At 38.8% G+C, this 17,154-nt stretch overlaps 1 protein-coding gene across 1 annotated transcript in view; it reads left to right on the plus strand.

Moving 5' to 3' along the window:
* Nucleotides 1-289: 289 nt before the first annotated feature.
* LOC117219946 (metabotropic glycine receptor) overlaps nt 290-17,154 on the plus strand; it is a 297,453-nt gene continuing 280,588 nt past the window's right edge. Inside the window, exon 1 of the mRNA XM_033469527.2 lies at nt 290-2,172. Coding sequence (XP_033325418.2) covers nt 867-2,172 — 1,306 coding nt within the window. The 5' untranslated portion in view covers nt 290-866. The remainder of the gene's footprint in view (nt 2,173-17,154) is intronic.

The following is a 17,154-nucleotide window of genomic DNA, read 5'->3' on the forward strand; positions in this document are numbered from 1 at the left end:
AGAATTCTAAACAAAATAGAACGTCTTCCATGAACGCAGCATCCACTTCGGTAACAAGTACGAAATACCCAAAGACCGCGTCATCGTTTAGCCGGACAGCTCCCGCTGGCAGAATCGACAGCCCGGAGGTAGGAGTATCTCCATCAGCCTTCGGTGCTCTCGAGCGTCCGTCGAGACAATCTAGACAGCGTCCATCATCGTCTAACGGATCCATCGAGTCGTAGGGTCCGGCACGCGTCGCCACTCGACGCTCCCGCGGAAAACACGGCGGCCCGGTTGATTCTAATAAAATCAGTCGGCGAGACCGGGCGAGGGTGTGCATGCGCGGTGCGCTTCGCTCCTTGGTCGGCACAAGGGGTTGTTTCAACCCTCAGTCTGGCGCCGCGTGCGAGACCGCGAGTCGGGCACGACGCTCTTCCTCGGGGACCACGTTTCGAGGCAACACAGGACCGTCGGGAACGATGATCCGCGCGACGATGTCCCGTCATTCGAAATCCGATGACCCGACCTGAAGCTAGCCTGCACCACCACCTGTAGCCGAACCTGGCCCTCCACCCCTTCGTTCGACCCGAGACTCGATCGTTTCCTGGCCCAATCGTTTCCACATCGGCGATGAACATTCTGACCGGGTCCCCTTCGTTCACCAAAGTGTGGTTCGCGTTGTCAGCCGGCCTCCCGTCGTCCGAGAGTGTATTTAACCCCGAGTGTCAACGATGTGACGGGTTGGTGACGCCGGGATCGCAGTGATCTAACACGCCCGTGTGCCGGAAATGGTGAGAAGTCGGTGCGCGGAACCATGACGTGACCGCGGGAGGGGTATCCGCTAGGTTGCTGCAGCCGGTCGCGGGCTTGAACACGCCGCCAAGATGAGGGTGCCGGTTGGCTGGTACGTGCTGGTGCTGGCGACGTGCTGGCGCGGACCCGTTGCCGCCAGGTACGAGGGCCAGGAGGCGCAGATCGAGCAACCGAAGGAGCTGCTGCGCCACCAGCAGAACCATCGGCCGTCGTTCATCGAGCGGAAACTGGAGGTCCGCGAGGACACCGAGCCTCCGAGCCATCTGGACGACGAGCTGGAGTACCTGGACCAAGGGTTCACGGGCGGAGAGGACCCGGCGAGGAGCTGGCCCAAGCCGGAGACCAACATCGAGAAGCCCGCCACCCAGATCAGGCACAGTCGCTCCAGGAACCACTTCGCTAGGCAGGTGAAGCTCGAGGAGCCTGACCTGGCCTACGCCGGCGGGAAGAGGGTCCAGGCGATCGGCAACTCGTCGCAGACCAGGGGTAGAAGTCCCGACGAGTTCCCGGGGTCCATCGACGAACGGTCCACCGTGGACATAGACAAGCTGATCACGAGGCTGTCGGAGCGCAAGAAGGAGGGCAGGCCGAAGAACTCGACGTCGGTGCGTCACAGGAACAGTTCAATGAACAAGCTGCGGAAGGCCACCGCGAGGAACAGGGCCAGGATGATGTTCGGGAACAGAACCGCGGGGAACACGACCGACGACGTCTTCGGGCACGTCGTCCACGGGACCCAGATAGACGGTAGCGGCGACCTGGACGACGCGGAGAGAACGATCCTCGAGGACTACGACGTGTACAGCGACAACGAGGACGGCAGGAACAGCTCCGAGCACGAGGAGTACGAGGACTACGGCAAGAAGATCGTGGAGCAGGCCAAGTCCAATAAGGAAGGCGTCCACGTGGACATCGTGACCAGGTTCCTCAGGATCATCGAGAACCAGCATCTGCTGGGCGAGAACTGCACCGCTGGGACCGACCTGAACCTGGGCGAGGGCGTCGTGGATCAGTACGCCCAGGAGAAGTTCAGGATGGAAGCTAACCTCGCCGTGAACAGGGCCAACATGCTGACCAGGCTGTGGAAGTACGCTCCCGAGGTGATGTTGTCCTCCGAGTACCTGCTGCACGCTAGCATACTCTCCATGGTGGAGTTCGACGAGGACATATTCGCCGCTGGGAATTGCTACGACAAGCTGCAGTACAAGGAACGCTGGCTGTTCTGCCCATTCGCCCACCGGCTGCAGGACCAGGATGGCATACTCGTCAAGGACCTCGCTATCGAGTACAAGTACCTCAGCAACACCAGCGAGTGGTTTTATATCGCCAGGAAGAACGCGGAGAAAGTGATCGCCAACAACGAACAGTTCAGCCGCGGTGAGTCTGCTGGTTATTCGTATCTTAGGTAGCAAATTCTTTATAATTCACGCTCAGATTGTGCACAAGAATGGACAGTTTGGGAAGAGGTGGTACGGTTGTTCGAGCCTTGCGGCACGTTTTTGTATTATGGCTTTTTTTTAAGAGAAATTTTGTGTTATCTACAGTTTTTAAATGACTGTTTTTCTTTTTTGAAATAAAATCTCAGTGTTAAAAGTTAAAGACATGGATCGAACTGAAAATTAGTTAAAGAACTGAAAATTTCTCAAAAGTTCAACCATAAACCACTTTCGTAGTAATTGATTGAAATATATATTATAAAAATATATAAATATATGCAATAAAAATAATCAATTGAAACGATTCTACTACTTCTATTATTTTGTTTATTCTTTCTGTGCTTTCGTGGCAATAATTTTGATTTTTCCTTTCAATAATGTTGGTGCTATCGACATTCCATTTCGATACATTGTTTAAATCTTGAAAAGCTTGGAACGAATAGAAACTGCCTAAATTGTTTAAACTTTCAGGAGTTTCGAACCAATTAAATTGTCCGTAATGTTTAAATCACGAAGTTTCGAATCAACGAAAATTGCCTAAATCATTCGAATCTCTAAGATTTCAGAACTAATAAAAATCGTCGAAAATCCAAATTTTATACGTTCGACAATCAATCTCTGACTTATCGTCGTTACAAATAAATAAATAAACATTCTGTTCTCTCCAAAATGTTCGTCGACCTAAACTTGCATGTTATTTATTAATGATCCCTTACGGGTTCCACGACACTTCCGCTTTTCAAAATTAAAATTACAATTAATAAAAATAAAAATAAAAATAAAAATTACCGCTTAATACTATCACTTAAATCAATCGTTTACAATTAACGCTTAAAAACTAACTCCTACAACTAATGCAACTCTTCTCCTGTTCACTCTTTCTCTCACTCTATCTCTCCTCCTTTTCCCTTTTTCCTTGTTTCTCTACACTCCTGCTTCGCCTCTTTTACTGCATCTTCCCTCCCGTCCTGCATTCCTTTACTTCCCACCTTTTACATTTATTCCGCCTCTTTCTCCCTTCTCTACATCTTTCCATTCGCTCTCCATTCCGTCGTTTTCTCTAATGCGAAATGCAGAGTGGGAAATCCCCTCTTCTCTCATTCGCACTCTTTCATTCATTCTCCGACCTCCGATTCCATTTGTTCCTTAATTCTTTTCATTTTTTACCCTTTTCTGCTGTGCTTATCATTTACTGCCTCCCTCCTCCTCATATCTTAGGTTACTGATTTTCTGATGTTTAAGGTTAGGAATCTTTAGCATAGGACCTCTTAGCAAATAGGGGACACGGACCCTACAGGGACTTGAACGCCCCAATTTTCGTGCCCTCGGAATAAAAACGTACAGAAAAAGAAAAGATTTATACATATGTATATTGATGATTTATATTTTTGTATTATGTTTATCTATCAACATGTAAGATTCAAGGAAAGGTATCAATTTATGTATAAAGAACTTTTCTTTTTCTATACGTTTTTAATAGGGGGGGGGGGGCGGAAATTGGAACATCTACCCTATTGTATACAATTTTACCACAAAAAAACGAGAAAGAAGAGAAATACATCACATAACTATATACGAAATTTTAAAAAACAAATTCTACTGAGAATTAGTAAAGATTATAAGAAATGCCAAACGAGTCGTTTTGACCACCCTTCGTAGTTCCAGTGTCAAAGGGATACCTAACCTTTGTTAACTCTGGTGGGATTCAAAATGTCCCATCTTTTTGCATTTATATATAACACCTATGTGGCACGGTGGGGCTATTTAAGTCCCACCCTATAACAACAAATTTAATTGAATTATTATTATTTTTTTATGCTTTTATATTATGTGATTCCTTTGTCAATAAAAATATACCAATTTTGTTTAATTTAAAACGCCATAAAATTTCTGTGTGGGTCTACTTTATTTTCTGAAATCCTGTGCCCTAAAGGGTTAAGGGGCGAGCCAACACTATTACAACGCAAGGAAGATATCAGAGCTGGGGAATATGAAACAGAAATCGGTATTGGCGTCGAAGTTCGTAATTGGTTGACGCTACACGTCAGTATATCTGCCGATCTATGAAGTGGTTCGAAACGGAAGTTTCGAACTAGTGTTTACAGCGAAAGGGACACGAATAGGGATATTCCGGCCCTTCGAGTTTCGCGTATCGTTGTTTCGCACGTACACGGCTGCTCCACTATACCCGAGGAAGTGTTTTGTTCAGCGACCAAGTAACTGGCCGTTGGGCGAAATGGCACGTATTGACGACGTTAATTGACACACGTAAATGCAAACAACTTTCTTCGCGTTACTTCGCTGAAATTCTCGAGATAACACCATTGTTCATAAGAGCAACATTCGCAAGAAGAATTCCTGGTAACTCGAAAGTTGAGATCAGAAATTTCGTGAAACAGATTATGTTTTAGCGGCTTTATCAGCAATCTATTTCACCGATGATCTACACAAGGCTTGCGAACGTTGTTTACTGCGAATACTTTTGGTAAATATCGTTTCTGTTCCAAATGAATTTGTGTTCGAAATTTGGGGAGAATTGGAATGCGTTTGTGGAAGCGTAGTCACCTTATCACCGAGGTGGAAACGGATCTTTTTTAATTATTCCACTGGAAGAGCGACTTCGTAACGGTCTCTTTGATCCCGCCGTAATGCAGCCGGCGAACTTTGAGATATTACCCGAGCCGGAGGGGGGTAACGGGGCTTTTAATTTGCCCGGTTCGTTTATTTCCGTTTCAGACGCGTCCGACCGACTCTTCTCAAATTCGTTCGCTTTCGGTTCCGATATTAGCGGCCTCGGGCGAGCCGAGGAACACTTAATTGCACTGTTAAGCACTGTTTGAAGCATTTAAAAACTCTGCTCGGTGAATCTTTAATCGTATCACGAAATCATGGATATATATGAGAACACGTATGGGCGAATTTGAGTCCGCAGTTTCGATACGAGTTCGCGAACAGATCGTTTAAATTACGCGTCAAAAGAACTCGGTTGAAATTATTTGAACGCGGGTGATTGGTACTCAAGGAGTACAACTTAGCGATTTCTTTGAACTTTAATTCTAGAACTGCCAAGCTTTAAACGTTACCAACGAATGTTATAATAATGATAAGATTAGATTTAGCTAGACTTTGTAAAATTTTAATTATAATATATATGCTTGAACAAAGAAGTTTTTAGTAAATAAAATTGTTCATAGGAGCATTTTTATAAATTCGGTAACTGTAGAAGAGAAATTAGTAACAAAGACAGAATTCACCTGTCTAATCGTTTTGGTGTTAATAAATGTATAAACATGTTATAATAAATATATGAATATTAAAATATATATATACAAATGTTAATAGTCTAAGATGGAATAAATAGTTTCGCTATTTGACCTTTCGTTGGTAAACAATTCTTCTTCTATACGTTACTTCGTTACGTTAAGCAATCTTTGTAACAATTAACGCGTAACATAACCTTCATTTCAAACTGTAACTATCTTTTTAATTCTAAATACTACTTTTCACCGTGACGATAGCGCTTGTGTGCAAAACTGAGCTCACAAGCAATGTAAATCTTGGAAAACTATTTCTAACATAAAAGTTGATACAAGAAATTGTTCGATGAAAGTTTGAGATATTCGAACTCATGAAATAAGTCTCTGTCGAATGTCTTCTTTTTTTCAAACTGTATTTTATTAGATTCTTGAATCTTCATAACAAATTAAAAAGCAACATAACCTCTAGTTCATGATGGAACTAGATTTTGAACAAGCTATGCTATATCCACAATGAACCAGATTGAGCATATTGTTACATATTGTTACATGCAATATAATGCTATTGCAATATAATCTCCAATTTATGATGCAACTAAATTTGGAACGAACTATACTACATTATACTGATACCCTTCTCATCCAAAACTGAAATCATGAGTAATGTAAATGTCGAAAATCAATCTCTAATACACTATGAGATCATTAAATATAAAGTGCATACTTTACTGTATAATTTTGTTATAAAATCTATGATTGATAATATAATGAGAAATCAATGCAAACAAAGAAATAGTTGATATTAAAAAGTGTAATGCAAAATAGATAAGATAAGGTAAAATATTTGTCTCCACGGAATAAGTCTCTTTTCAATGTCTTCTTCTTCTCAATAATATTTTTACCAACATTTTCACCGCTAAAATGTAAAATTCGATCTACAACCGAATTTTTAGCAGTTCAAACTATCTTTTTATGCATCGTTAATACAGTTCGCATGCAAAACTAGAATCGCAGACAGTGAAACCAACCGAAATCCATTTCTGTAAACCAATTCAACCGCAGGATAAGGTACTTTTGAATACGAAATTCCGCTTTTAAATAAGAAAACCAGCCAACTCCGCGAAAAATGGTACAGTCCATAAAAAATGGACTGCGAATGAAAAATCAGCATAAACCAAAAAAAAGGTGATGCAAGAAATTGTTCGATGAAAGTTTTAGATATTTTTCTGATGAAATAAGTTTCTGTTGAACGTCCCCTTTTTTCCAAACTGTATCCTGTTAGATTCTTGAACCTTTCTAACAAATTAAAATGCAACATAACCTCTAATTCATGACGGAACTAGATTTCGAACAAGCTATGCTACATTATGCTGATACTGTTTCCATTTAAAACTGGTGTCATGACTAACTAATGTAAATCTTGAGAATCAGTCTCTAATAAACTATTAGGTCATTAAATATAAAGTGCATACTTCACTGTATAATTTTGTTATAAAATCTATGATTGATAATATAATGAGAAATCAATGCAAACAAAGAAATAGTTGATATTAAAAAGTGTAATGCAAAATAGATAAGATAAGGTAAAATATTTGTCCCCACGGAATAAGTCTTTTCTCAATTTCTTCTCCCTTTAAATAATATTTTTACCAACATTTTCATCGCTAAAATGTAAAATTCGATCTACAACCGAATTTTTAACAGTTCAAACTATCTTTTTATGCATCGTTAATACGGTTCGCATGCAAAACTAGAATCGCAGACAGTGAAACCAACCGAAATCCATTTCTGTAAACCAATTCAACCGCAGGATAAGGTACTTTTGAATACGAAATTCCGCTTTTAAATAAGAAAACCAGCCAACTCCGCGAAAAATGGTACAGTCCATAAAAAATGGACTGCGAATGAAAAATCAGCATAAACCAAAAAAAAGGTGATGCAAGAAATTGTTCGATGAAAGTTTTAGATATTTGTTCTGATGAAATAAGTTTCTGTTGAACGTCCCCTTTTTTCCAAACTGTTTCCTGTTAGATTCTTGAACCTTTCTAACAAATTAAAATGCAACATAACCTCTAATTCATGATGGAACTAGATTTCGAACAAGCTATGCTACATTATGCTGATACTGTTTCCATTTAAAACTGGTGTCATGACTAACTAATGTAAATCTTGAAAATCAGTCTCTAATAAACTATTAGGTCATTAAATATAAAGTGCATACTTTACTGTATAATTTTGTTATAAAATCTATGATTGATAATATAATGAAAAATCAATGCAAACAAAGAAATAGTTGATATTAAAAAGTGTAATGCAAAATAGATAAGATAAGGTAAAATATTTGTCCCCACGGAATAAGTCTTTTCTCAATTTCTTCTCCCTTTAAATAATATTTTTACCAACATTTTCATCGCTAAAATGTAAAATTCGATCTACAACCGAATTTTTAACAGTTCAAACTATCTTTTTATGCATCGTTAATACGGTTCGCATGCAAAACTAGAATCGCAGACAGTGAAACCAACCGAAATCCATTTCTGTAAACCAATTCAACCGCAGGATAAGGTACTTTTGAATACGAAATTCCGCTTTTAAATAAGAAAACCAGCCAACTCCGCGAAAAATGGTACAGTCCATAAAAAATGGACTGCGAATGAAAAATCAGCATAAACCAAAAAAAAGGTGATGCAAGAAATTGTTCGATGAAAGTTTTAGATATTTGTTCTGATGAAATAAGTTTCTGTTGAACGTCCCCTTTTTTCCAAACTGTTTCCTGTTAGATTCTTGAACCTTTCTAACAAATTAAAATGCAACATAACCTCTAATTCATGATGGAACTAGATTTCGAACAAGCTATGCTACATTATGCTGATACTGTTTCCATTTAAAACTGGTGTCATGACTAACTAATGTAAATCTTGAAAATCAGTCTCTAATAAACTATTAGGTCATTAAATATAAAGTGCATACTTTACTGTATAATTTTGTTATAAAATCTATGATTGATAATATAATGAAAAATCAATGCAAACAAAGAAATAGTTGATATTAAAAAGTGTAATGCAAAATAGATAAGATAAGGTAAAATATTTGTCTCCACGGAATAAGTCTTTTCTCAATTTCTTCTCCCTTTAAATAATATTTTTACCAACATTTTCACCGCTAAAATGTAAAATTCGATCTACAACCGAATTTTTAACAGTTCAAACTATCTTTTTATGCATCGTTAATACGGTTCGCATGCAAAACTAGAATCGCAGACAGTGAAACCAACCGAAATCCATTTCTGTAAACCAATTCAACCGCAGGATAAGGTACTTTTGAATACGAAATTCCGCTTTTAAATAAGAAAACCAGTCAACACCGCGTAAAATGGTACAGTCCATTAAAAATCCAGCTGCAGTCGGAAGCAACGCTCAAACTGACCCACTTTCCGCCGCAACCCAGTGATTCTCATCAACACTAAAATCTTATTAAGAGACTTCCGGTGGCCGCGGCCAAAATGTCCGCCAGCGGAGCATCGCGCGGCGGCGTTCCGGCGGATTCAATTACCGTTCTTTATTCAACTAAACCCGAACAAAAGGAAAGTTTCCGAAAGCGGGCGCGACAATGTACAAATAAAATCGCGGCTGCGACAATAAAACCGCGGCGCTCGTCGAAAATGTAACGCTGGGCGAAGCCGCTTAGCCCGTTGGCCGCCGTCGGCCATAATGTTTTATTAAAACGCGACTCGCGTACTGTTCGCAAACATTCCGAGAAGACCAGCCGACAAAGGACGACGCGATCGTGCCCCAGGGAAAATCGGGGGACAGACGCGTAGCGATGTTAATTTGATTTTCTTTGCGCGTAACGCGTATCGCCATTATGCAAAATCTGCGCCCGAGGGCGGGCAATCTCCGGCGACAATCGATACACCGAAAGAAAGGACGCGCCGTGATACGTTTTCACAAAAATGTCAGCCGAAACGCGGCGTTTGCAAAAAGCTGATTACCACGAATGTGCTGTATACATTTCGGGGTGTCGAATGCCGTCCGAGATCTCGGACAATCGTGCCTGGTTACCGAGGCGTGTGTATACAATATGCAAGAAAAGTGTCCGGAATTTCTGAATAAAACACGAACCACTTATTCAGTCATGAACATTTATTTCGTCGCCGTCAAAACGGGCCCCGCGCACATATGCCGACGCCACTCGAAGTCGTCGGAACGTTTTTCTTCCACGAATGCGCTTTTACCGCTTCGATCGACTCAAAACTTTCACCGCGAAATGGTAACGCGATTCTCTCAATGACGCCCGAGACCGCCGTGATCGAAAGTTATAGATGTTGACCATGAATTTTTTCAGAATTTCTCGCGAGTCGCGTCGCGGTTGAGAAAAAATGAAAATTCCGTCGATGATTTTTCCATGAAAGGTCGGAGCGAAGCTGACAATGCTACAAGCGCATAGAATCTAATTCTCAAAATCATGCGCGGGGCGCGACGTTATCGAAATGTTTACAGTAGCAATATGCAGTCGTTAGCTTCGACCTTGAATTTTGTCAAAATTTTCTATGAACCGCGTCTCAGTTAAAAAAATGAAATACTTGAAAAACTATCTGTTATAATTTAAAATTCCATCAAGAATCTGTTGCAATTAGAAACTCTATTCAAGGCCTATTACAATTTTTTCTAATAAAAGGAAAACTTTTCTTCGAATCGCTGTTTGCAGAAAAATCAGCAACGCCGACTTCGTTTCGCAATTTTTGCGGAACACCGTGGCGGAAAAATTCGCGCGGAGAGTTTAATTTGAAAGCTTGCAACGCGAGGGAAATGGGACTCGGCTGTTGCCCGGGTTCTCCGCTGCCGGGTTTCTCCTCTGTTACGATTTTTTTCTCTCCTTGCTCGTCCGACACGAGGATCGAGAGCTGGTTCGACTCTGTTATCAGAGCTATCCGGCTTAAGATAGATATCTATTGCGAAATTATCCTGCGAAACTTTCCCACGACTTCGCAACTTTTAATAGAAAAACTGCGCTTCCTTTCGCCACGGTTCACTCCGCTCGTTTCTCCTTTCTTCGGCTGATCGTGACCGATCCTTGGTCGAACTTTCTATAGGAACCTCGTCGGCCTCTGTGTTTATTGATTCATTAAACACTCGATAATACCGTAACGACGAGAAACTGCAAGGTTCTCGCTGAATAAGAAAAGTGTTCGATCGAAACCGTGAACAGGATTGTTGATCGAATAATTTGAACAAATCCACAGGATGCAAAATTGTTACAATTATACTTCTTATCTGTTAGAAATTGTCGAATATATACAGAGTAATTCACTTAAATCGAACATCAAAGTTATTTCCGTTATTTAGAAAGGTGTGAACAAACTACAACGCTGTGTTTAACCCTAGAAAGATAACCATATGACAACGTACGTAAAAGATAACCATACGCTTCAGAGGCGTATGCTTTTCTAAGGCGTCAATTTTATACTAACAATGGATATTTATTTAAGTTAATCTAGTCATTTTAAAGGTTTGGCATTATTGTAAAAATAAAATGCATTTATATTATATTTTTTTATATTTTAAGTAATTTTAAACTTAAATCACTAGACCTCTATGAAAAATTAACAAAAATCAACAGTCTTCGCAGGCGCCTCTGCGACGTAGGTTATCTTTCTCGGGTTAAATGGTTTCGAAGCGTGCATCCGATAATAACAAAGAATCATTCTAGCAAGGTAATTTTAATGATTCTTTCAAGATCATCGACATTCTTTCGCTCGTTATCGTATATTTTTATAGTGCGACGTTATTGCTTGCATCGAGACGAGTTCGACGACCTGTAATATTATGACCTTGGGATGACCTTGGCAATTAAGAAACGAGTTCAAGTTTAAAGGGCACAGAAACGGTGTAACTTACCTTAATTTATTATAGACGCTCAAAGAGTCGTTGAACTTGTCTTGATGTGAGCAACGACATCGCGCCATAAAAAATAAACTATATATAATAACTTTGATGTTCAATTTAAGTGAATCACTCTCTGTATATATTCGACAATCTCTTGCTGTTTCTTCATTCAAAATCTGCAAGCACTATAAGTGTCAAAATATCGCAAATTGCTTAAGAATATAAAAAAAGCAGAAAATATATAATAGAAAAAATAAAATATATATCTTTATAATATGATGTTTTAATTTTTTATTAGGAGATGTTACGAGAATTTTTATTTTATAATATTTCAAGTCAGTTATTGCAAAAGTCACGATATTTACTATCCAATTATTCCAACGTAGCTTGGAGGTTACGTCAAGATTATGTCAAGGTTATGTTATCGTTATTTCGTTAATTACATCAAGCATCCTACTTTTATGAATTTTTCGTACTCAAGGTCACGCGAAGGTCATAATATTACAGGTCATTGGATTCGTCTCGACCTCTGCTATCATACAGCGATAATAAAAATATATCGTTCTATTTAAAAAAACTTCGACGAGCTTGAAATCTCGAAAAATAAAACCTCGAACAAATTTTTTTTCCTATCCTAATATTTGCCTCTCTGAACCAGTTAATGTTTTCCTCTGACATTTTTGTTATCGTAAAAAACAAGCGAGATATTTTAAATACTTGAGTTAGGTGAGACACCCTGTATATTGATTCCGAATTCAATATTACATTGTATTTGCATTTATACATGCAACATTTGTGTTTAATTATTTTCCATGAAGTCATGGAAAGTCATTTGAAAGTCATCTGCGGTGCGCACGTTTCGCGAGTCACCCTGTACATTGCGACAAAAGTGTGGTACAGTGGTAAACAATATTTACGAAAATTATTAATGGAGCAAATGTTCTCGGCTTTGAACATTAAAGATAAAAAACGTTCGTTTATTAGAGTGGAATTTTAAGTTCAAGAAGAAATTATGATAAAAAAGGGCACCCTGTAGATCGCGAATTCATGTATTTATGATAAAAGTTAAAACTGTAAAGGGATTAAACGAATTTCAGAAGATGTAGGTGCATTAGACTGATTAACGAGGGAAGGAAGTATTAACAGTTTAATATAAATTTATGTAACTGCTGTTACATGCAAATTGTGCGCAGCAGCGAATGCATAATACGTGTAGCACAGATTCCATGGGTTTATAATGAAAGTTAAAACGGTGAAAAGATTAGACGAATTTTAAAACATGGACGGATTTAAATGATTAATGAATACGAAATATGAACAGTCTAACATAAATTCATGCAACTGCTGATATACGCCTGTTCCTGCGAAATTGCGCACGCCTGTGAATGTTTCACACCTAAACTGCGAATATTAACTAATGAAATAAATTAATAAAATTCGTAACAGTGAAAGAATTCAACGAATTTCGGAATAAAGATATACGATTGTTCACGAAAATATTCGAACATTTTTAAAAACTGAATTGGAGCAATGATATTTTTCTGAGTAAACAAATTTTTGCCAAAATTGCAATCGGTTGGGACGATAATAAAAATAAAACAGATTTCACCCGATTTGCAACTTTTTCAAAACAATTTCTCGCTCATTCTCTATTGAGCTAGTTCGTCCAACATTTGCAAAAAAATAAATGTAAATCATTTAGTCGAATTTGCAAAGTTATTCCGCTTTGAGAAATGTCCGAATATTTTTGTGATCGAATTTTTGTTTTGCAATCTAAAATGCACGATAAGGTGACAACAAAGACACCGCAGATGCGTTCGTTGCACATCGCGGATTGAGATCGAAGAATTCTTACTTGTCAGAAGAACATGATCAATTGTCTTGTTGTGTTCGAAAGAACGCGGAGTGTCGAGAACCCGTTCCGAAATGATCCGTCAATTAATTTACAAAGACGTTATCCATTGTTGCTGTTATAGCCGGTTCCCTGCGCAATCCATGACGAAACGTGTGGGCGAACTTTTGACTCGGATATGAAACGAAATTGTTATTATTATTATTTCATAACGTAGCTGCTCCATTACTTCGTCAGTCTGTTAATTCCCGCTGGATTCATTTTGGTCCATTAACGTATTATCCTGAACTCGTCCCAATTATACACGAATTCAATTACTGTAATTCCAGCTGTTTATTAATAGATCGTTAGCTTCTATCGCTTCGTCTCACGCTCACTTTACAGCTCATTTTCTTCGTTCGCCGATTTGCTGCTTATTATATTATAAATGTTCTCGAATTTGCAATTTAGTAAATATTAACAATTTTCGTTAGCTGCTATTTAAATCTGATTTATAGCTTTCATGTTTCGTATTTTTGTCGTAAAACTTCTCGATAATGCATTTATCGACTTTTCGTTATACAGGGTGTCCCATTTAAGTAGAAGATGTAAAAAATTTCGTATACTCACTTTTATATTATTTATAGTTAACGATACTAGTTTTTTAATGCGTGGTACTATTATTATTCCAAGCATTGGATTTATTAATTCTACGTAAGCATTATTCTACGTAAAAAATGCACAACTTTCGTTTGGAACACTTTTTTGTAAGATCAATACATTTTAAGATATTTAGTCGAATGTTCATGTTTGTATCAAGGATAAATTTGTTTTTTCTATTAAAACAACAACACGTTACTTTTCTTCTGGAAGATATTTCATTTCATTTAAGAACATAATATTACAAAAACATGTACAATCTCAGATTAAACGGTACACCCTTTATAACATGAACTCAATTAGCGTGGTTCCAGTTGTTCATTAATTAATTATTTGTTTCCATCACTTTGCCTCGCATTGGCTTTTCAGCTTACCTTCTGCGCATTTAATAATCAGAATGAAAATGGTATCGTTGTTATTGCAAACGTTCTCGAATTCACAATGCGGGAAATGAAAAATAATTTTCAGCGACTTCGCTTTTCAGCTTGTCGTTTGCAGATTTAATTATTTAAAACAAAAAAGCAAGGTTTAGCAAAGTACGTGACGAGATCTCCAAGTTTTCAAGTTAAGCTACTTTAAAGTTATTGACCCACTCTGCGAGTTATGCGACCCACCCTGTATAATAATAAGCTCTCAAGCGAATATAGTCCGATTTGCGTCGTGTTTGGACTCATTTTAATCGGAAGAATCTCAGCTATCCGTTGATGCTACAATTATAAAAGTGAGACGAAAATTATTGATAATAAAATTTCCTTTTTGCATGCTTACTTCCTCCAGTCGTGGCATTCTGTTGATGTACGTTCGTCTTTTTGTATTTTCACTGCATCTATTCTCTCTGTGTTCTATTATTTCGTGTAAATTTAACCGCGCACCACTGCATAACAAAAATAAATAACTGCAATTTGAAATAGTAGAAAAATAAATCAGATTCTACAATATCGATGTATTATTAACATGATTGAAGACAGCAGAACATTTCTAAGTAGCTCCACAGTGTCTTGTAATAAATGCAATAAATTGTTATTTTGTACAAGGATTCATGGTCTAGTAATTACAACTGTTCCTCAAATATACGATTTCATGAAATTTTCACTGTCCACTATTTAAAATGGGTTCGAATAAATGTCTCACGCCCGATCCTTTCGATCGTGCGCGAAGATATCATGTACGAAAGAACTCCGCGGCATACTCGGAAACGGGAAATGCACAGGAATTACCCATGTAAAATTGAACACTGATAGGACAGTCGATTAATTACCGCGTTAAATCCTCGCCACGAGAACGGAGAAAATTGCCTGGCCCGAGCAACATTCACATTCCGTCGTCGTCGCGCCCGCGAGAATTCTCGCGGCTAAAAACGATTAACGATATCCGGGGGTTTTTCTACGTGGCGAGTTAGTATCATCATCTTTCGGCGGGAAATTCGGATCGGAAGAGGGGAGAGAAGAGAAGGCAATTCTCCACGTAGGATATTGGAAATTACGGCACGTTCCAGTTTCAAGTAGGAGGATGAAAGGCGGAGGCGGTTTCGCCGCACTCCCCGGACGATAAATAAAGTCTGCCAGCGCGGCCGCGATCAGATTCTTTTTCGAATTACTTCGCCGACGACGCGATCCCCTAAAAAATTTATCCGCGGAATTATTCGGCCGTGGCACGCGATCCGATTTTTACGAATCCGCCAAGACGGATCACTCTTTCTCTCTCTCTCTCTCTCTCTCTCTCTCTCTCTGCGGTGCTTATCGATTGATTATTATCGAGAGATCGCCGCAGGAGAGTCCTTGCTATTCTTCGAAGCGTTGCCGCATTAACGTGTTAGTAAACTGCAGGGTTTATGCGCATGTAGCATAATCGCGCGGGACTGCAGGAATATATTCGACCAGATTCGCATCAATATTATTGTATATATGAGATATAACCCGTTAGTAATAACAGAAGTACAAACCGATTAGCATAAGCACAATAAAAGAGAAAAAAAGACGAAAATATATAGACAATATGTGAATGAATAGTGGTGTATGCGGTATAATATATTTTTTTATTATTTCATAACAAATTTTACACTATTCACGAGGTTCCGTTCACGAGTACGTTGATTTTTTTCCAAAAGTGCATCGGTGCAGTTGTAATGTGCACTTGTACTTCCTTTTCAACAGAATGGTCAATTTCATTTATACTATTCGATTCTGCGTGTGATTCTGAAAAGAAATGTATTAAGATGTAATAGCGAAAAAACGAATATTTAGGGAGATATTTGAATGCTTCTAGTAAACCGAAATGTCACTAGATTCTAGGGGAAAAATGGTTGCGGCGTTTTATCGGCAATCGGGAACTGTTGACACGCTGTCGAGGGAAATATAACAATCCGGCAGCGTTTCCGGTCTGCAGGCGGAGATCTCTGCTAGCCTGACGTTTAATTAAGGCGGTAAATTAGAACGAACAGAATTTCAACAAACTTTTCTCGCTGGGGAACTTATTGAATTCTTTTTTAAATTTCGTTTCAATTATTGGAAATCGATGACCGCCGCCGGATTTCTACGGTTTTTATCCTTAATTTTTCAACAGATGAGAAGATTATTTTCTCTGCCCCTCCCCCCCTCTCTCGTTCATTCTCTCTTTGTTTTTGTGTTCTTCTTTGAGGAACTTTATCGTCCGCCGCTTGGAAAATAATTATTTGTCTCTGTTCCAATTTAATCCTACTCAATTCGTTTCGCAGGCTTCTAAATGCGAGAAAATGATCTCTCGACTGTTGAATTTCTTTCGATGAGTCTTTACTTGCAACGGCTGCAAGAAATTTCTTGGGTCGTTTATTTCACAAGTTCTTTTGCAAGGCTATATTTCTTAGGTTTGTTAAAAGAATTAATATTTTTGAGTTTGTTACAAGAATTATCATTTTTGAGTTTGTCAAAGGAATACATTTCTTGAGTTGGTTACAAGAGTTATCATTTTTGAGTTTGTCAAAGGAATACATTTCTTGAGTTGGTTACAAGAATTATCATTTTTGAGTTCGTCAAAGGAATACATTTCTTGAGTTGATTAGAAGAATTATCATTTTTGAGTTCGTCAAAGGAATACATTTCTTGAGTTTGTTACAAGAATTATCATTTTTGAGTTTTTGTCAAAGGAATACCTTTCTTAAGTTGGTTACAAGAATTATCATTTTTGAGTTTGTCAAAGGAATACATTTCTTGAGTTGATTAGAAGAATTATCATTTTTGAGTTCGTCAAAGGAATACGTTTCTTGAGTTTGTTACAAGAATTAATACTCTTGAGTTAGTTACAACAATACGTTT

Source organism: Megalopta genalis, chromosome 5, assembly GCF_051020955.1.
Source record: "Megalopta genalis isolate 19385.01 chromosome 5, iyMegGena1_principal, whole genome shotgun sequence".
In the NCBI taxonomy this organism is placed as follows: Eukaryota; Metazoa; Arthropoda; class Insecta; order Hymenoptera; family Halictidae; genus Megalopta; species Megalopta genalis.